This window comes from Cavia porcellus, unplaced genomic scaffold (genome assembly GCF_034190915.1).
Source record: "Cavia porcellus strain 051 isolate PalLab524CR breed Dunkin Hartley unplaced genomic scaffold, mCavPor4.1 scaffold_22, whole genome shotgun sequence".
In the NCBI taxonomy this organism is placed as follows: Eukaryota; Metazoa; Chordata; class Mammalia; order Rodentia; family Caviidae; genus Cavia; species Cavia porcellus.
In genome coordinates, this window is record NW_026947505.1 from 30,704,592 (window position 1) to 30,725,224 (window position 20,633).

At 42.2% G+C, this 20,633-nt stretch overlaps 1 protein-coding gene and 1 pseudogene across 9 annotated transcripts in view; both read right to left on the minus strand.

Annotated features, from left to right (window-relative positions):
- Map7 (microtubule associated protein 7) overlaps window positions 1-20,633 on the minus strand; it is a 168,198-nt gene that overhangs the window by 1,645 nt on the left and 145,920 nt on the right. For 8 of the 9 annotated variants that reach the window (XM_063233001.1, XM_063232999.1, XM_063233000.1 and 5 more), the window contains 9 exons: window positions 19,522-19,631; window positions 18,799-19,082; window positions 16,591-16,837; window positions 16,161-16,311; window positions 15,960-16,061; window positions 15,521-15,571; window positions 15,356-15,413; window positions 12,296-12,395; window positions 1,655-1,878 (listed from right to left, as the gene is read on the minus strand). In XM_063233001.1, coding sequence (XP_063089071.1) covers window positions 1,655-1,878; window positions 12,296-12,395; window positions 15,356-15,413; window positions 15,521-15,571; window positions 15,960-16,061; window positions 16,161-16,311; window positions 16,591-16,837; window positions 18,799-19,082; window positions 19,522-19,631 — 1,327 coding nt within the window. Of the gene's footprint in view, window positions 1-1,654; window positions 1,879-12,295; window positions 12,396-15,355; window positions 15,414-15,520; window positions 15,572-15,959; window positions 16,312-16,590; window positions 16,838-18,798; window positions 19,083-19,521; window positions 19,632-20,633 lie in introns of all 9 variants that reach the window. The other variant, XM_063233005.1, reaches the window with a different exon arrangement.
- On the minus strand, window positions 1,822-12,288 carry LOC134472092 (leucine-rich repeat and coiled-coil domain-containing protein 1-like; annotated as a pseudogene).

Here is a 20,633-nt window from a genome sequence, read left to right on the forward strand (position 1 = left end):
AATAGGCACTTGTCTGAGGATTCACAGCCTTATATTTCAGTGAATTCTGCTACTTAAAGAAAACACATGACTTTCCTTTACTCTAACCCAGGCCATACCTTTTACCTTCTACCCTGTATATATCAGGTATAGGTCTCTCGGAGGTAGGGATTTAAACATTCATGTGTTGATGTCCTTAGTACCCGACACTGAGGGTTCCAGGGAAGGGAAGGGAAGAACAGGGAAAATGGATTCACAGATAATTTACAAGGCGACTTGATAAGATCTACCAGGAGGGGGCTGGAGGTTTAGCTCAGCAGCATAAGTGCCTGCCTTGCAAGCAGGCAGTTGTGAGTTCGATTCCTGGTACCGATAAAAAGGAAAAAGACAAAAAAAAAAAAAAAAAAAAAAAAAAAAAAAGATCTACCAGGAGGAGCAGGAAATCACATGAACTCCTCCTGCCATGATGCTGCGACATGACAAAGGAGGAAACCACACTGGCATATGTCCACCAATATGACATTATTTAGACTATTCTTGAAGGGTTAAGATCAGAAACTCAGACCGGGGAAGGACTTTGCGACCTTTCAGTATCCAGAGGGTGAAGTTCATCAAAGTGCAATTCTGCTCCAGGGTCAGTACATTAGAGGAGGGTAAGCTTGTGGGTGGTTCAATACTGACTTCCTGAAAGGTTTATTTGCTATGGGTTCACAGATGGAATCTAAAAGGCAAAACAATCTGGCCACAAATAATTCTATATTGACTCCATTTACATATCCTGAATTTCTGAATCGGTTCTGCTTGTCATGGTATCAACAGATGCAGGTGAGAATACAAACTGATCTGCTAGGAAGAAAAAGCAACAAAATTCAAACACGTTGAAAAAGGGAGCTGGGATTCTCTCTGTCTCCCTTATTTCTGAAGTGACAGGACTATGCTGCTGAGGAGCAATAACTACCAAGTTAATAATGTTTCGTGTTATTCCTGATCTTTTTGGGTCCTGAAGCTACTCTTCATTTTGTACGAAGATTTCAGGTAAAGTGCCTCCAAGACAGTGCAGAAGAGAATCTCAGTTTCAACAGCATCCATAGCAGGGATGGCAAATCTTTTAGAGGTGAGTGCCCGAACTGCAACCCTAAACCCACTCATTGTAAAGTGCCAATCCTGCAATTAAACCTGAATACTGAGGTTTTAGAAAAAATAACTCACGCAGTACAGAAAAAAACCAACAACAACAAAAAAGAAACACAATAACAGAGCTTTCACTGATATTACACTTTAAAAAGATGGTAACATGACCCAGGTTGCCAAATTCAAAGCAGGGAAAAATGGTATGAGAACATAAGGGCAGTCTCAAGTATCCAAAGATCTGAAAAAAACAGAAAAATCCCCCAGCTCTTCTTAGGCGGGCAGAACTAGGCCGCATGGACTGTCCTTTAAGGGGAGCGGCCTTGGCTGACACAAAGCACCTCCTGATAGTAACGCTGACCCTGAGCATTGCTCAGCAGCAGAGGCTGAGGGCTGCTTGCTGGGCGCTGTGCACTGAGGGGGAAAGCAGGAGGGGCCCTAGACAAAGTCTAGCTTCAATGACCATGGTCACATGGAGAAGGCAGCAGCTCATTCTGTGGGTGACATATTTCTGATGGCCACAAAAGGGAGTGCAAGGCACGCTTACCTGCAGTCTGCTGTGTTTGAACACCATCTACCTGAGGCAAGGGGCCAAGTGTCTCTTCCTCTTCGAATGCCAAAATTGGATTCAAAGGAATTTCTGGGTTCTCCCTGTTAATGACATCTAATCTGGATGGCTTAGATCCAATGGGTAAGGTTATACTTTCTTCAAAATTTTCATTCTCCAGAGATACTCCATTTTCATTTGGTTGTCTTTCCAAAGTTGGAGCACTGGGGAAATCAAAAAATCAAATCAGAAATGAGTTAGTATGAACACTTTTAGAACAACCAAAAATTATTTTATAATAAACAGATTTATCACTTCATAGTATAAAAAAGTCAGACTGATTAATCACACCATTACTAACAAAAATAGTCAACTGTGATGTATGTGTATTTTTAGCTATTTCTTTTAAAAAAGTCTTGCTTTGCTAATAAAACCTATCAAATGGACAATTTACCACTTGGAACAGATCACCATCAATGGAGTGGCTCTTCAGAGGGACCTGTTTCAAGGTGAGCAGTCCTACCTCCCACTGAAGGAGTAAATTCTCACAGTCTGCGGCTGCGGTGCAGAGAGGAAAAGATTACTCAAGACGAGACTTGGTCTGAACACCGCGAGGCCCAGAGGGGCTCTCCCAACTGACTCACCCAGTGTCAGGGAGCCTTCCAGGAGGAGCACCAAAGCCAGGAACTTTTTGGCTTTTATTTAGAGTATCAGTGTAAGAGGGGAAAAAGAACAGCAGGTTGGGCAAGGGACTGTCTCAAGGCTAGACACAGGAGGACAGCAGCTGGCCACAACATGCCTCACTAGTTTACAAGTGTTGTTTAATCATTTACTCTGCAGAGCTGTGTGCTCTTGCTCCACAGTTAACCATTCACTCCTTGGCTGAGCCCCCTCTGCAAATGGTAAATGATGGCACACAGTCACACAGCTGTTGAGAGACAAGGCCAGATACATAACTGCTCTTTCTTGTGTTTGTTTTCAGAGGCAGAGTCTCACTAAATCGGTCAGGTTGGTCTCAAACTCACGATCCTCCTGCCTTAGTCTCCTAGGTGCCGGGCTTCGAGGTGTAGGCCACTATGCCAAGCTTTTATTTAGGGGAAAGGCTCTTGCCGTGTTGTTCTGCTTGTCTCAAACTCCTGTGCTAAAGTGATTTTCCTGTCTCAGCCTCCCAAGTAGCTAGGACTCTACATAGGGCTAAGGCACATGGCACTGTGCCTGGCTGGAAACACATCTCTTGCTCTCTGGTACTATGCTGTTCTCAATAAGCTGTTTTGTGAACTTCTTGGATATTCAAATTCTGGCCCTCTTTTAATATCCCTAGCTTTCTAAGATGCTTGTATAATTTCATCTATGTAAATTGTTAAAGACCAAAGTTTTTGGTACCAGGAATCGAACTCAGGACCGTGCACTTGCTAAGCAGGCACTTGGGCTGCTGTCTCAGGTGTCAACTGCTGAGACTTGCAGGCACGTGTATGCTCAGCAAGACCAAACTTTTTTTAAAGACTGTATGGCACTGTGAAGCTTTTCAATTGTATCCTTCTACACTTCAATACTTTTTTCTCTTTCTGCTTTGTTTCCTTTCCTTGTTTTCAAATGTTTCTTTCATTTCTTTTACTTGTGTTTCAAGATGACTTAGAATTTCTCCTTTATCATGCCATTTCTAAGTGTACTGTAAGCTTTTATTGCTTTAATTCCTTTGCTTTCAGCTGTTTTAAATTTTTTCTTTCCTTGTGCCCTTCCAGTTTTTGTTATATTATCCAGCTGTAAAGATTTTTCTGCCAGTTGTTGAGTAAGTTTTTCTATTTCAGTGACCTTTTCGTGTAATACTTTGTTCATCTTTTTCTTGTAGACTATCTTTGAATTTTCTAATGGTTTCCATTTGGTCTTCCATAATTTTGCTCTTTACTCTCAATGCAATGCTCTTTCATTCTCTCTATATAAACTTTCAATTTGGGTCTCTAATTTTCCACAGCTTTGATCCAGACATGACCCCTGTTGTACCAGCTCATGTCCCCACACTTTTCTTTCTGTCCTTAACCCATAAATTAGTGATTCCTTGGCTGCTAGCTCAGAAATAAGATGGTCTTTTTCATAGTTGAAAAATTCTATTTGAATATTCTTCTCTGTGCCTTCAATTAAAATTCAAGAGTGGTGATTCTGTAAATTTACTTCTGTTTCCTGTGTCAATTTTGAAACTTCTACTAGTTTTATTTTTTGTTCCTTTAACATGCAAGTTAGGTCTCTAATTAAAGATTCATTTTCTTTTCTTTGAGCCCGAATAAGAGCATGTTTGCTCTTGGCTAACTCAGCTACAACATTTTCAAAACCTTAACACTTTTAAATCTGGCTTCCATAGTTAAAGCAATATGGAATTCATGTCCTAAATCCAAATATTGCTGGCTTAATACATCAATTTTCTCTTGGATTCTTTCATTTCTTACCCATGCTTTCTTTTCTTTCCTTAGTTTCCTTAGTTAAGGCAACCTGGAACTTAGCATCCCTAAACCTCCCTTGTTTCAAGCTCTTCCCTGTGCTCCTGTCCTCTCACCGCCAGGGGTTCGGGAAATTGCTCCTTGCTCCTTCGCTTGGTGGAGAGGTTTGGAGTGAGTTTCTCCGTCAGCAGCTGCAGCTCTGAGCTCCAGCTCTTGGAGAGGTCTCCTTTGTGCTGCTCCTTTTGTCTTTCCAGTTTTTCTAATGCTTTTTCCAGGGTCCTTAACTGTCTGCTATGATCCTCTTGTGGATCTCTTCCTTCCATTAATTCAATAGTCTTCAAGATTTTCATTTTGAAGTTCATGAACCGCAGCTTCCAGTTGTGTCTTAGAATTTTTTTCCTTAAAAGTAACCTTTAGTTCATCTGTGGTAAGAAGGGCCAGGCTATGAAATAATTTCTTTTTTCACTTGCTTGTTTATTTATGCTCTTTGTCAATGTAATCCGTAAGTTTCTTTTCAGCTTGTTTAGCGTTCGACCTCATTTCTCTCTCTTAGTCCAGCTGTTCAGCTAGGGACCTCTAAGTGATGTCTTCTGAGTCACTTATGTCTACTGTAATTATTTCAGTCTTTAAGTCTTCTGATTATTATATTACAATTTGCTAAAGATGATCTTATGTATAGATTCTTAAAATAAGGTTGCTTCCTTCTACATTTACAACTTCCAAAAGCTCTCTTGTTTTTATTGCTTAATACCTTGGATGGTTCTGGCATAACACGGAACTTTTCTGTTGCTTTCTTTTCTGTTTCCATAGTCACTCTCGGAAGTTCTGTCTGCAACTCTTTTTGGTCTGAGACGTTTGTCAGGAAAATTAAGTATTAAAGAATTTTCTGGAGGCTTTTGGCATGAAAACACACACATCTGCAGCTTCTTAGTCACCCTCATTTGCGATTTTTCCTCCACTGCTGCCCCCACAGCACGACAACAGGGAGCAGGACCTTAACTGACACCTGGTGCTGGTTGGAACAATCCCAAGACCAAACATTTATCTTTGCCCCTTAAATCTGCCTTTAATCCCACATTGATCCTCACTGAGTAAGACATGCTTAGTACCTCTGACCTATTTGGGGTGTGTACAGAACAGGTTATCGAATCCTTAATTATCTCTACTTTCTCTTAGATAGTTATTCTTTCCAGCCCTGTATGTTGTCAGCACTTTATGTTATATTCTTACTCTAAGTTTTTAAAAACTAGGAATCTTGCCATGTTGCCCAGGCTGGTTTCCAACTCCTAGGCTCAAGTGATCCTCCTGTCTCAATCTGCCAAATAGCTGACACTGCATGCCCAGTTACTATGTTCTACTTTGCAATGAAACAATGACTCTCCATCAAAGGAAGGCTGGAAGTATTGTTAGCATTCGTTTCACCTGAGCGCAGCAGTACCATGCACGATCTTCACACGTTGTTCAATGCTCAGTAAACTACCTGCAGTCTCAGGAGTGCCAACTGCTTGAACTTAAGTCATCTTTCCTCACTGCCTCCAATGGTAAAATAAAGCTAATGTAAATCCAACTTGTCCACTGAAAAAAGCTTTTTAAGAGGGTGTCTTTTCTGTCCAATTAAAGAAAGGTTACTTGAAGAGAAACAATAACTTGTAGAACACATTCTGAGGCATTTCTGACTTGAATATCTTAGTATATTTTTGTTAATTAAATCTTGTAAAAAAAAGTTTTTTAAAGAAAAAAAGCTACCTATCCTAAATGTTTCACAAGGCACTGCAAAGTCTGAAAATATTTTCCGTGAAAGAACATAAAAGTCCTAGTGTGATGGTGCTTTGTTCCCATTTCACTGAGGAGGGGGAAGGAGGCTTGACACTGTGTGTGTGACACACATGGGGACACAACCACACATGCTCACATGCACATGACAGCACCTGTCCTGTCCTGTTCTTTCCCAGTACCCATGGGTTTTCCAGCGCCAGAGAATAGTTCTGGTTCTCCACCCAAAGAGTTTAAGCAGAAAGGTGAAGAACAGGGCTGCATTTCCAAAGCCCTTCTTCCAAGCCATCTTAACCCTGTTACCTTGCAGGCCTGCCTGGGATCTAACTCGGACATGAGTCACCCACTGACTCATCGCCCCGCCTCACGCCCACCTGCTCTTCCCGTTAGCAATTAGAGGACTAATTATGCCATATGGTTTGGATGACCAGTCAGTTAGTCTTCAGGGAACAGGGAGACCAGCAGATACTGAAAAAAAAAACTGGAGTCACTGGGGTTAGGGATACAGATCTGTGTGACCTCTTAGATAGGAGCATCGGTTCTTGAATTCCCAGTCAGCAAAGGCTGGATGTAAAATTCTTGAATATTTTATCCAAATCCTGTTCAGAGAAGGGCAGGGCCATAATCTGACAGTCCATATGGCTCATCAGAGCCAGGACCTTATTTCTTGATAGTTATTAATCATGTTATAAGAAGTAACTTTTATTAAAAGTGATATATCTTGATAAGTCTCAAAGATAGCTAGGCTTGAATTTGTGATTCTCCTGCCTCCACTTCCCAGAGCACTGGGATTATAGGTGTGTGTGTGAGCACATCTGGCAGGCCAATAGATTTGTCAAATTACTCCAATATTTTGATGTTTATATCTGATACTAATATAGAACCACTGATTAGGTGAAAGCCTTTTCCCAGAGGTTTGACAGGGATCACCTTATACGGATGACAAAGGACGATTCATTCTTTGGGTAATAAAGGATGATAATAGTTTACTTACGAACTGTAGATTTTTTTTCCATGTAGAGAAGACTAAAAATAAAGTAGTCTAACTATCCATATCATCTTACATAATAAGATTATGTTTTAGATTCTTACATAATGATTAATTACTTAGTGATTTTGCTACTACAGACAGTTGGCTAAGGCAATTCCTTTTTCTTTTCTCTTTTTTGGTGGGGAGCAGTACTGGGGATTGAATCCAGGGATGCTGTACCACTCAGCTACATTCCCAGCCCTTTATATTTTTTGAGACAGGATCTTGCCAACTTGTCCATGCTGGCCTTGAACTTGTGATCCTCCTGCCTCAACTTCCAAGTAGCTGGGATCACAGGTGTGCACCCCCTGATGTGCAAATTTATTTTACTGATCAGACAGAATTATCAGTTTAATAAGCTGTAATATGTATTGCCTGTTCTCTATTAAAATATAATTCTTTCTGGGATGCATTTTATGCTTTCCTAAAAATCTCTGAAGTCAAGGACTTGCACATCAAAAATTATAGCAAGTGGGACTGGATTTATTTTTGAAAATCAAACTACAACTTAAAAATATACCATTTAATATATATGTTAGGCAATTATGACAAATTTATTCAACATAATTGAGAGTGTATTAAGATATTTCAGGAAATTATTCTCTTTGATATTGCAGTATGTCAAAAAAAGCTCTACTGTCGCAGGAAGACGTGAACAGAGGATGAAAGCAGTCAATGAAGATGGCAGAGAGCTGAACCAATCAGTGGGAACCTGCCCTCTGTACTAAGGCATTCATAGCAGGTCATCATGCAATACCAGAAACAGTAAAATATATCTTCCCTTATCTTTTTGTTGCTGCCAATTATACTATAAAATATTGTGTAGTGTATATTTTTAGATTAAGAAAACAATTTGAGAGATTTCAATTTTCTATTGGTAGCAAACACCCTCACACTAGAGATTGAAAATTTCATAAAGTAATGTAAGTAGATTCTAACACTTTTAAAAAGTCAAAGCTAAAATTTTTGAACACTACTAAAAATATTTCTACAAGTTCTCCATGACTAGGTACTTAGGCACTGGCTACACTTCTACTTTTTTAATTTTAAAAAATGCCCTTATGACACTATTGATATAGATACAAAGGGAAGAGAAAAGTATTTTCTCAGTGGTACGGGGGATTGAACTCAGGGTCTCTGCACTGAGATACATGCTTTGCCCTTTTCTAAGTTTTTGTTTTGAGAGAGGATCTTGCTTGGTTGCTAAGTTGCCCACACTGGGCTAAAATTTGAGATCATTTTGCCTCAGTCTCCCAGATTGTTGAGATACAGGCATGTACCAAGCCTGGTTTAGCTCTTCTTTTAATTGTTGTTAGGAATTATTTGATTCTTTATTATGAAGCTCTGGTACCAAAAAAATATTGGAATCTACATTATTTTTATTATGAAACAATCTTGTGACTCATTATAGGCCTTAAATATACTTGTCTTATGCTATTTAAAGGATCAGGATACCCAGATAAGTTTAAATACATACAAAGACAACTAACAAATTACCTCCTATAATATGAATAGTCACTAAAACCACACCATGAAGACACAAGAAAAAAAGATATTGATTTGTTCTTAGAGTTCTAAACTACCCAAAATTAAAGACCCTAGCCAGGCATGATGGTGCATACTTGTAATCCTAAGAATCAGAAGGCTAAGGTAGGAGGATTTGCCATGAGTTTAAGACCAATGTGGCTATAGTGAGTTTAAGGCCTGAACATCATAATTAAGACTTTGTCTTGGAGGAGCTAAAGATGGCGGATTGGTATGCAGCAGGATACAGAGCTTCCCTGAGAGAGACAACTCAGATGCTCAAATAAAACATCCTGGAGAGGTCCAGACAGAGGGAGAGGCATCTTCTTAACCCAGGAAGAAACTAAAGGGAAAAGAGCTGGTCAAACAAGCAGTCCCGGGGCTACCACTAGAGCAGCTAAGATTAGGAGCCACAGTGCTCTCACTGGAGCTGCCCAAACCCACACTGGCATGACTTGCCAGCGTGGCCTGAACCTGTGCCGCCACGACTCACCAGAGCCCAGGTCATGCTGAAGTCAGGGATCTGCAAGCCCAATAGAGAATACAACCAATGAGGGACCTGCACTAACGCGCAGCGAGTGCTTGCAGTAAGACCCTCCCATGGGAAAGGGGCAACCAACTGGATGACACGTTGAAATTGGGTAGGACAGGCATGAACAAGGAAAGGCAGTGACTTTGGTCAGTTACTCCCTACCCAGAGCAGATTGGTGGGAACTGCTTGGCCCCTGGGTCACACTCCTGGCTGGGACCCAATAAGTCCCAAACTGATGCCGTACACGCGGCACACACTAACGTGGTGAAGGCCCCGGGAGGTTGACTGGCCTGGAAGGGAGGGGCCAGCATACACTGCCCCTGCTTGCACCTCAATATCAACAGCAAACTGGAGAGGGCAGAAATCCTTAGCCAGTGTGCTTCAGAAGAAACATAACCAACAAGGAAAGGGGCTGGGACCTCCACTATACATCTGTTAGGAAGAAACCAAAATCATGACAAGAGAAAGAAATAAGAAAAAGCCCCCATCCGTCAACCCAGTGAGTATTGATCCAGGAGAGGTCAATACAGAAGAGACTGAGGGCAGCAAACATGCAACATCAGACACAGCATCAGCAGACATAAAGAGATATCTTCACAAACTTATAGAAAGCTCAAAACTGAAATATTAATTCAAGTAAGGCAAGATATAGAAAGATTAATAAAATAAATGCTAAGCACCTCTCAAGAAGACACAGATGGAAGAATGGAGGGACACAAAAAAAAGGAGAGAAACATTCTATGAAGAATATAAAGAAAACCTAGAATACATGAAGCAGATTCAAAGAGATTACCAGGAAATTAAAAATGCCACTGAAAGCTGGCAAAACTGCTTGAAAGAAACTAAGGCTTGACTATCAAAACTTGAAGATAGGTTTGCATGTATCATCATGAAAGGAAAGATCTCATAAAAATAACAAGGAAACAGGCAGTAACAATACAACAGCTAGAAGATGACAAGAGGATCTATAACTTAAGAATGAAAAATGTGAGTGAAGAAGCAGGGGTAAACACAATAATTGAAAACTTCCCAAGCATAGGAAATGATATTCAGATGTATGAGGCATACAGAACTCCAGCCACTTACAACCAAAACAGAGCTATACCCAGACATATAATAATGAAATCCCAGATCCCAGAAATTCAAGATAAGAACAGAATATTAAAAGCCACTAGAGAAAAGAAACAGATCACCTATAAAGGAAAACCCATCAAAATCACAGCAGACTTTTCAACGCCGACCATCAAATCAAGAAGAACTTGGAGTGAAGTATTCCAAGCCCCGATATAAAATAACCTCTAGCCCAGATTGATGTACCCTGAAAAACTGTCTTTAGAAATTAATGGAGAAACAAGATGCTTCCATGACAAAGAGGAACTGGGGTAATTTGTGACCACCAACCCAACCCTACAGAGAATACTGGAGAACATTCTAGAGAGAAAAAAAAAAAATACCAGGATTTCTCAAACAGTGACAGAGAGGCCTCAATGAATGGGGCAGACAGTGGAATGAAGGAGAAAAGTAGACAGTCAACAGCAGAAAAACAGCATAACAGAAATGAGGCAGAGAAGGTTGGCTATAATCTCTAACATAGGTGGCCTTGATATACTAAAAAAAAAGAAACACAGGCAGAGTAGATCAGGAGATAGGGTCCACAGAGATGCTCTGGAAATATAATTAACCTGAAAAAGGGTTTATCAACTGAAAATCAAATATGAGAAAACAATGCTCTATGTGACAGGGAACCAGAGAAATAGGGGCAACTTGACCAGCACCTGCAGATAGGTTGGAAAGACAGGATACTTATGTGCAGTAGAGAACTACTCAGCTATAACAAAGGAAAACCTTGAGACTTTTGTAGGTAAAGGAATACAACCTGAGACCAAGTCCAGGAGTGAGAAGGTTTGGAAGCACTTAGGTAAATAGCAGGTTGATCCCCCAATCTAAATGAGGGAGTTGGTGGGACCCAAAATGCGCAGTGCACCCTGTGGCAGTGAAAGGGGAGGAATAGTATAAAAAAAGAAGGCAGAGATACTGTTAATAGTGTATCAAGATTTCAAACCCACACTACTCACACCGCTCTGTTTAATGGATTATATTTGGTTCAAGTTTGTCTACTTGTACTAGATTTGAGGGCACAGATAGCTATCCTCAAAAATAGCAGGATATAGTATAGTAATCATCCTTAATTTCCTATTAACTTAATCTGAAGCCCTGTATAACTTACACTGTTTTATCATGACTGTTATCTTATTTGAATCTAGTTTGTTAGACCACTGTTCTGTATTGATGGATTTTATTTGAATCTGTTATGATTGATAGAATCAAGTCTGAGAGTACAGGCAACTACATGGAAGATGACATGGTTCACTAGGATACCCACTTTGGTTTGATTATTACCCGCTTACACTGTCTACAATGTTTTGTTTTTATTAATATTATGTACTGCAATATTAAATTATACTATGCCTGATGATATAGACATTCTATTGAAGATAACAAGAGACAACACAGTAACCATTGTAGATCACCTTATACTGTGGTTTTATATGACTTTTTCGTTTCATGTGTTTATAGGAATTTGTTTTGTTTTGTCTTGCTTTGTTTTGTTTTTTCCCTCTAATACAGAAAGGATAGAGATACACGTAAAGACTCATGCATGCATGAAACCTATAAACAGTTTATGAGAACTGATTATATACAGCATGATGAAATGAACAACTACTTTGAAGAAAAAGAGACACTATAATACCCAGTGTTGATTCCGTAGGGTCATGATGTGAAATCCAGCAATACTATTATTCATTGTTCAGAGTGATTTTAGCCTGCTTGTTTTGTTTAATTTCAACATACATGAAATTATGGACAGCTATTTTGAAGAGAATGAGAGACACTATGATAGCTGCTGTTGACTTCCTTATTCTCTGGTCTTGAAGATCTAAAACGCCTTCCTCATCCCATTCAGATCAGTTTTATACTATCTTGTTTTGTATGAATTTTCTGTATATGAAGATATAGACAACTATTTGGAAGAAAACAAGAGACAATATAACAGATAGTGAAGATCTCTGGTTGTCTTGTTGAAATTTATGCCTCTTACATTACTTTCTCATGTTTTGTTTTGTTGTGTTTAATTTTTACCCTCTTTAAAATAAAAGACTTTGTCTCAAAAAAGCTAAAAGCTAAACAAAACAAAACCACCCTCTAAATTCATAACCCAAATAAAAATCAAAATAAAAATGAGATCATAATGTTAAAACTTCGAAACTTTGCCAGGTTCAGGAAATTCTGATGAAGTAAAAACAGAGCTTTGGTGTAATATGTGAAAAGGTCCCAGTTGTTTGACTCACCTCTCCATAGTCACTTTGGGTTGGTGTGAGGTGGCATGTGGGCTAGTGGCTGGTTCTCCACTTGCTGGTAAGTTTGTTATACATGGAAGTGCAGCTTCCTCTGTATGTGACAAAGGAGAAAACAAAGTTACTAATACTCTGCCATCAAACCCAACCCTCCAGGAACCATCACACTTAGATTATCTCCTGACTTTGATTTGCCAGCTGTGGGACTCTGACTAAGTCATTTAAATTCTTGTCTTATTTTCCTCATGGATATTGGTACCTACCTCATGTGCTACTGTGAAGATTAAACATATTAATAAATGCAGAGAACTCAGAACAGTGTGTTATGGTTTGTGTTTGGATGTTCTCCCACACCTCACGCAATCATGGCTGAGTCTAGTGTTTGTGATTGGTTTATTGTCTAGCGCTAGGATTGGTGGTGTGACAGCTGCACTCACCCAGGGGCTGGGAGCTGGCATACAATAGAAGGGAGGGAAAGAGGTGTGCTCTTCTCTTTTTGCCCTTTATGGTCTTGTCACTTACAGCTGTTACGAAGAGTTGCCCTTTAGCCATACCTTGGAGCCAGTGGAATATGGACTGAAATCTCCAGAAACCGTAAGCTGAACAAATCTTTCCTTCCTGACATTTTGAGTGTCAAGTGTTTTGTCTCAGCAATGAAAGAAAAGTAACCAAGACACAGTGTTTGTTTATTCCATTGTGAGAGATGAAATAAATTCTACTGTTATTTTTGCTTACACTAAGTTGGCTATGGATAGAAAGCATAAACTGAAACCACAGCATCCAATGAAGATAGCAGTAAGTGAACTTGATCTGGTGGATGCCAAATATCTCCACAGAGGCAGCCGAAACAAATGACCACATATACCGGAAGTGGTAAAAAAAGAGGTAGCAAACTCAGCTTAGATCTAGACATATAGTATTTAGCAAGATGGGGATTTCATAAATGAGCGCCTATTAACTCTGCTATTTTGTTATTCCATACTCAATGCCAGAGATTTAAAATAGTGTTGATGCCAGACTCTCAAATTGGGGGCATGGTTACTGGATCATCTTACACCTTTTGTACAGGTCACAGTTCTGCAGAAAACTGTGGCATTTTATGGTTTCATCTTGATAGGGCAGAATAACCGAAATAATTGCCAGACCGTGCTATTTCATGACCAACCCGCCAGAGATCCACAGAGTCTGATAACTGAAGCAAAGAAGTAATGATAATTTAGGCAGGCATGGTGGCACATGCCTATTATCTCAGCACTAGGAAGATCACTGTGAGTTCAAGGCCTGCCTCGGCTACATAGTAAATTCAAGGCCAGCTGGAACTACACAGTGAGACTGCTTCAAAAACAAAAACAATAAAAAAGGAAGTAATGATCATTTTAAAGCCACCAACATTTGTGAAGACATTCCTCCCACTAGAGGGGAGTTCTAGAGGGGGTGTGAACTTGCCTGTCTGGGTACCTGCCCATCCTAGAATTCTCTTTGTAGTACTAGTGATACCACTCAGCCCTCAAGCAGAAGCCAAATGAGGAGAGAGTATTTAATTTTCAAGCTTTTTAAAAAAAAACTCATACAACATTTATACAAGTGTTGATAAACATGGGCCTATCGAGTAACAAAATTCACCCCCTTTTTGGCCTTTGTTTAGTCTTGAATTGAGCACAAAGGGTATTGAACAGATAGGAGTAACAGCAAGGGAAAAAATCAAAGCAAAAACATGGGAGCCCAGCCAGGCACAGACTACAGCCTCAACCCCCGGATAATCCTCGTCTGGTCCAGGATACAGCCACGTGGGCCGCTCTGATGATGCGCTGCTTGTTGTGCCTGAGCCTGCCGTGATTAAGACCTTCTTGGAGAAAGCATACTAAAACATAATAGGGTTAAGAGGCAACCATCTGGATTGTTCCCCAAACAAACATAACGAGGGCATCTATAAAAGCACACAAAAACCCTACTATAAAGGAATCATGACACACAGAAACCAGAATATCCTCTACTGAAATAAAACCAAATACCAATCATGGCTTACCCCTGAAACCCTCTAGAATTCACAGGGGAAGTTTCTTTATGTAATCATTTGACTTGATCTTCAATTCAGCCTTGAGAGATACTCTAGATATTGTTTTTAAACAGAAAGAGAAACAAGTATTTGCTGGTCCTTTCTTTTCAGACTGATAGTGTAAAAAAAAAAAAAGAGGACTGAATGATGGTGAGCTGTCTACCCACTGTCTGCAAGCACAGTCATGGAGACCACGGGGCATCATGAAGAGTCAGAAGTTGGCAAGCTGGGCCCCAGATGCTTGGGCATGAGCACCCTCTGGGGAAGAGGCCTTACACTGTAGCAGTGCCTGGCATGTAGAAGCCTTTGTTGATTGTGAGAAAGCATCCTCTGTTTCTTAAGACTGCAATGGAAATTAAATAAGGCAGCACACACAGATAAGCCAAGTGTGGTGATACATGCTCGTAACGCCAGCACTCTGGGAAGCCTAGGTGGGAGGACTGCCATGTTTGAGCCCTCCCTGGGAAACTTAGTGACTTAATGAGATGCTGCTTTAAAAAAAAAAAAAAAAAGGTTGGAGACGTTGCTCAGTACGAAAGCCTTGGATTCAAACCCTGTATCCCCATTGCCTCCCCCACAAAAAGTATATGAAAGATATACCCGATGCAAAGGGCACTTAATCAAAATTAATTGGGGTGGAGTAATAAATTAACAATAATTTCATCTTTTAAAATGACATTTTAAAAGTTCACCAAGAATCCAATAATCTCAAACATTATAGCATATGAACAACTTCTAAATACATTTCAATAACTTTTCTATTTTATCTGTAAAGCCAGGATTAAAATAAATAACTTATAAATCTTGTGAGGACTGCCATAAATACAAGTTGTCAAAATGTGCACATTTAAAGGCCTTAAGAAGAACGGCTAAGGTGGTTTCACCAAAGCCTCCGTGAACTGATGAGCATCTGTTCCCAGCTTTACCACAGACCCTTAAATATCTTGATCTCCACAGTGAATTTAAGAATTTTCCGTGTCAAATTGTGACAGAAATACCTGTTCCTCCAGCAAGAGCTCCTTTGGCTATGTCACCATTTCTCTGGTCAAGGGTTTTCTACGAAAAACAAACAAAAGGAGGCTTAAAACATTTTTAAAGTGCAGGTAAAGAGAGTGAGTCCTGGCTCAGCTCGCCCCAGGCCCGGGTTCAAGCCCACTCAGTACCTTATCTGCAGCTTCTGTCCTCCTGGTTCTCTTCATAATCTCCTCAAGCCGCTGCAAGAAAGGATGAGGGAGGGAGTGAGAGGGTCGGTGCTGACAGCAGCCCAGCCTGGAACGTTCCAGGCACGAAATAAGTAGCAAGGAGGAAACAGAGGGTGTGTGTTTTGGGGAAAACTAATTCTAACTGCTTGTCTTAGCGGAGTTACTCCAAAGGCCGGGAGCAACGTGGGCTACCTTAAGTGGAAGCCACTGCTGGGGCAGGCTGGAACCTTGGGCACGGTTGCTTGGGACGCGTTTATTGGTAGCAAGCGCTCCTTATCCGGGGAGGGCAGCACCCATCTGTTCCTGATGGCAGTGCTAGTCTCTTGGTATCACTTGGCCGCAGCGTGGCTTCAAATCTAGAAGGAACCGCGCAGTTCTCTCCCGGGCTCGGCTACGCTACCTTCTTCCGCTCCAGGCGCTCCTGCTCTTCTCTCTGGAAGTGTCTCTCGCGTTCCTGCCGGACCCTCTCCGTTTCCTCACGAACCCGGGCCTCTTCTTCCTTCTGAAAACAAGCAGTGGGGTCGGGAACAGAGATGGTTCCTACCGGCGATCGGGGACCACCGTGACCGCCGCCCGCACGCCCGGCCCGCGCGCACCGCACCTGCTTCTGGGCGCGCTCCGTCTCGGCGCGCTCGCGCTCCAGGCGCAGCTGCTGCTCCCTCCGGGCCTGCTCGGCCTCCAGCCTGCGGGCCTCCTCCTCCCAGCGGGCTCGCTCTTCCGCCACCCTCTGCGCCAGTTCCTCTTTCTTCTGTCTGGAGAAAGAAAAGCAGAGACACGGAGGGGATGTCTAGGAGGCAAGTCTGAGTGGATGGGCACTGCAGGAGAATTCGTTCACAGCCGTGGCACAAACACTGCACTGGGTGTGCTCAACAGGGCCAGGGACACAAGGGAGGTTGTCTTCCCTCTCCAGCTTCTGTGGGCCTGCGGGAGAAGCAAGGTGCAATCGCGCTATTCTGCGGGAGACCTTGCTCTTACAAAGGACCTGCAATTTAACTACGCATCTCTAAAGGCTGACACTGTCACCCTTTTACCTTTCCAACTCTTCCTTTTCCCTCCGCTCCCTTTCCTCCTTCTCTCTCTGCTCTCGGGCCAGCCGCCTCTTCTCAGCCAGTAGCCGGGTGGCCTCTTCAGGGTCCGTGGTGCCTGCGGAGACCTTAGGAGCAGCCGTGGCCGGCACAGCAGATGGTGTGGCAGGGACGGAAGCTGGGGCTGGCGGTGAGGTGGGGGCTGGAGCTGGAGCAGGGGCTGGAGCTGGAGCAGGAGCCTGCGTTGGAGCAGCTGTACAAATAGGTACAAGAAGAAACCCAATTGGAAACAAAACCCGAAGAACAAAACAAAAACCAGCATTCTCCACACATGCCCCAGAATTAATCGCTATCAAAGAAAAGGGAATGTTTATTACTGTGTGTTCTCACGGTTTCACTGTATTCTATCTGTAACCAAGCAACAGGTAACAAAAAACTGTGTGTGTAGGTGAGACTTCTGACAAAGCTCACACTGTCACTAAATCTTCTTTTAATAGTGGTCAAATCAGCTAGCGACATCTAGCAAATGTGTACCGAGCAGAGAGCCTGGTGTTAGATTCAGCAGCAAAATGGAGATGTGATCTTCCATTACATTTGAAAAATTCCTGCTCTTGGGTGATGGTCTGGTACTATGGTGCTAATGCCTCTCTATGACCATCTTCAGTGTCCACGTCACAGGTTGAATCAGGCCGGGAAGGGGTCACCCTTCCAGACAAAAGCCTACCCAGAGCAGTCTTCAGGCCTGGGACATGGAGGGGCCATGGCCTGTCCGGAGCATGCATGTGGCTAACACATCTGGCCTCCCACTCCATCCTCACACCAACAAGCAGACAGGAGCAGATGTTCTCTGCTTCATTCGGATGGGGGGAGACCTGGGAGCTGCTACAGGTGGGCACCCCGCACACTTGTGCCAGGTTCAGCACCCCTGAGCTTTGAGCTCTGGCATCTGGCCACTCTCAACCCTCCTTTCCCCATTAACGTTTCTACCTCTGCTCCCGGGGAGTTTTCTTTATCATCCTGATATTCTTGGGCGCTGATCCTGTTTTCATGAAAGCAATCATTGGATTCTTCCACTCTCTCAACATTTTGATTTATCTTGAACCAATTATTTTTTCTTTGCCCCTATGCTTGACATTCAGACTGTCTTCAACAGAAATTTTGAATGAAAATAATTTTTAACAAGAAAATATTAAACTCTCTCTAGGTGACTCCAGATTCGAAAATAGAATCTGGTTAGCATCACAGAACCACTGGGTGTTCTGGGAAAAAAACCTCTGACCTCTGTCAAGCACAGGGCAAAGCCAGTGATCTTCAGAATCTTGTGTGCTCAGGAGTCAATCAACAGCTTTGTACCTATCAGGGTCCAACATACCACCTCCTATTCTGATTGGCTGGTGGGAGGTGAGGCTAGGTGTATTTTTTTTTTTTTTAAACTCCAGAGTGGGTGGTTTAAAAATATTTCCATAAATTCTTTCAAAAATCTCCCTTCAAAAGGCAGAGCCTGATGACCTGTCAAGTGTCAATTCAACATAGTAACTTCTACATGTCCCAAAACTGAGGCCAACAGCCATGTGCAGAAGCCATTTTAAGCTGAGTCTCTCTCTTTTTTGGAGACAAGGTCTCACTACATAATTTAGGATGACCTTAAACTCAATTTGTAGCCCAGGTTAACTTCAAACTCATGGAGATCCTCCTGCCTCAGTCTCCCAAGAGCTGAGTTTACAGGTGTGCACCACCATATCTGGCTACATTCCACTGGGTCTTGAGATGACTTTACCCCACCACATAGCTCAACTGCAACCTCATGGGAGACCCTGAGCCATAACCACCCAGCTAAACTGTCCCCAAATTCCTGACCCAACAATCTGTATGTGATAAGGAATGTTTGAATGTCTCAAAGCTATGAAGATTGGGATTTGTTACATAGCAACAGATAACTCATACAATAAACCATTTGGATGAAGATGTTCTAAACACCACATTTTTTGAAATGTGTACTTAGTAAAAGGACTTGGGACCATGTCTGATTTAACACGCTGTGGGTGCAACCATGGGCTTCGGGATGTATAAAGTATACAGAAAATTATACTTAAGAAAAAGTCCTAAAATGGGCCTTGGAGAAGACGAGAAAAGCTCATAAAACAGTGCATGAGAAAAACAGCATGGGAGCGGAGGAGCGAAGGCGTGTCCCTGAGCCAGCCAGGTCGTTCTCACCAGTGTCAGCTTCGGGCTCCACAGGCGTCACCTCTTGGGCTGCGACTTCTGCTACCTTCACTAGAGGAGCTCTGCCCTTTAATGGGGGCTCACTGGCAGTGGTCTGAGGGTCCTTCTCGGGGTCCTTCTTCTCAGGTTCCCCTTTGGCTTCTCTCTTGCCAGGGCGGATGTTGCCAGGGGATGGGGGCCGGGCCTGAGCAGGAGCAGCCTTGACGGAGCCAGGAGGCAAGGAGAACGCTGGTCGGGGTGTGCCAGGGAGGTGCGGTAAGGACTTGGAGGGGAGCCTGGACGGCAAACAGACAAGGCGGAGATGGGGCATCAGAGCAGGTCACCCCCCACCTGGGACACCAGGTTACGGAAAGGCAACGCAGACAGCTGGCTGTGTGCCTCTGTCTTTCCTGGAACTGCAGTCACTTTAGAGACCCATTCTGATGTTCCCCTTTTTCTCTGCTTTAAGGAAGACCTGAGTTAGGCATGGAGTTTGTACAAGCCTCCTAGCAAGAGCTTGCCTCAGAAGTATAAATTAAAAAGGGCTGTGATGTAGCTCAGTGGTAGAATTTCTGTCTACCATGCAGATGGCCCTGGGTTCAACCCCAGTATTGGAAAAGAAAAAAACAAAAAGATGATCGTCATTCCCTCAGTCAAAGCCAAGTGCACTGTGAGGACGGAAGCTACTATTGCTCTCCCGAGGAGTGGCCCGACCAGCCTCTGTACTGCACTCACCAGAGTCGGGAAGAAGCTGGCGATCTTGCCTTGGGATTAGCTGGGGATAGAGTCCTTCGGATACCAGATGTCAGGTGGAAGGGTACATTTTCTCTGTCTCTTTTATGGCCCTAAGTTCAGAGAAAATAATTAGATTTTTCCATGAGTGAGATGATTGCATTCGTGGTATTTGACAGTGGGACTATAAGCCATTTAACAGGTTTTTACAAATTTTCTAAATTATCTCACACAAATCCATTCTGTCTGTACAAAGGGTCCTTGTTAGTTTACAACAATATAACTGAATTAACACAGGCATCACTGATGAGGTGGTTTTGGATGCATGATCTGGATAATTGTTAAAAAACAAGCATGTAAGATTTTTAGAAAGTACCTATACTTTGTGTCTGAAATTACTTGGAACAAAATCTCAGTATGGCTAATCTCCCACAAATGTTAAAATCAAAGCCACTTCTATTTCTAAAAAATTTTAACTAAACAGTTATTTTTCTTTTTAAATTCTGTATCAACTGTTTTCATCCCAGAGCATAACACAGTTTAGCAGCTAAAAAAACTGCACATGCCTGCTATTCTTAACATTAATTCATTCTTTCCCTCTACAGGTATTACAGAAAAATTCCTCCTTCAGCTAATGTCCTCTAAGGAAAGTCAGGTACAGGTTGAGTAATTTTAGGTACTTAAACTCTTCTGCATCAAGGGACACATTTGAAGTCTGAGGGTAGGCTTAATCACCAGCCTCTTCCTAACTGCCAGCCAGGAATTCAGCCAGGGAGACATCTTTGCTAAGTGGAAATGGGCAGAGAGTAGCCCATACAACTGTTCTGAGATTCTAAAGTCAGTCTGGAGTCCACTGCTCCATGCAGAGAGCAAACCTGACCCATTCCAAGTATCCAAGCCTCTGCAACTTTCCATTGTGTTCTAGAATGGAATGGAACATTGCTAGGGGCACATGGTGAACACCTGCCAGGAAAGCAGACCAAAAAAGTACAGGGAAGGGGTAAAATATTCTCTAGTCACAGGGAAGAAAGCTGGCAGTTTATCTCTTTTTCCCTCCTGTTCTGCCAATGCTCAAGCATAATTTTTCTTTCCCTTCCCTTTTACTCTCCTGAATG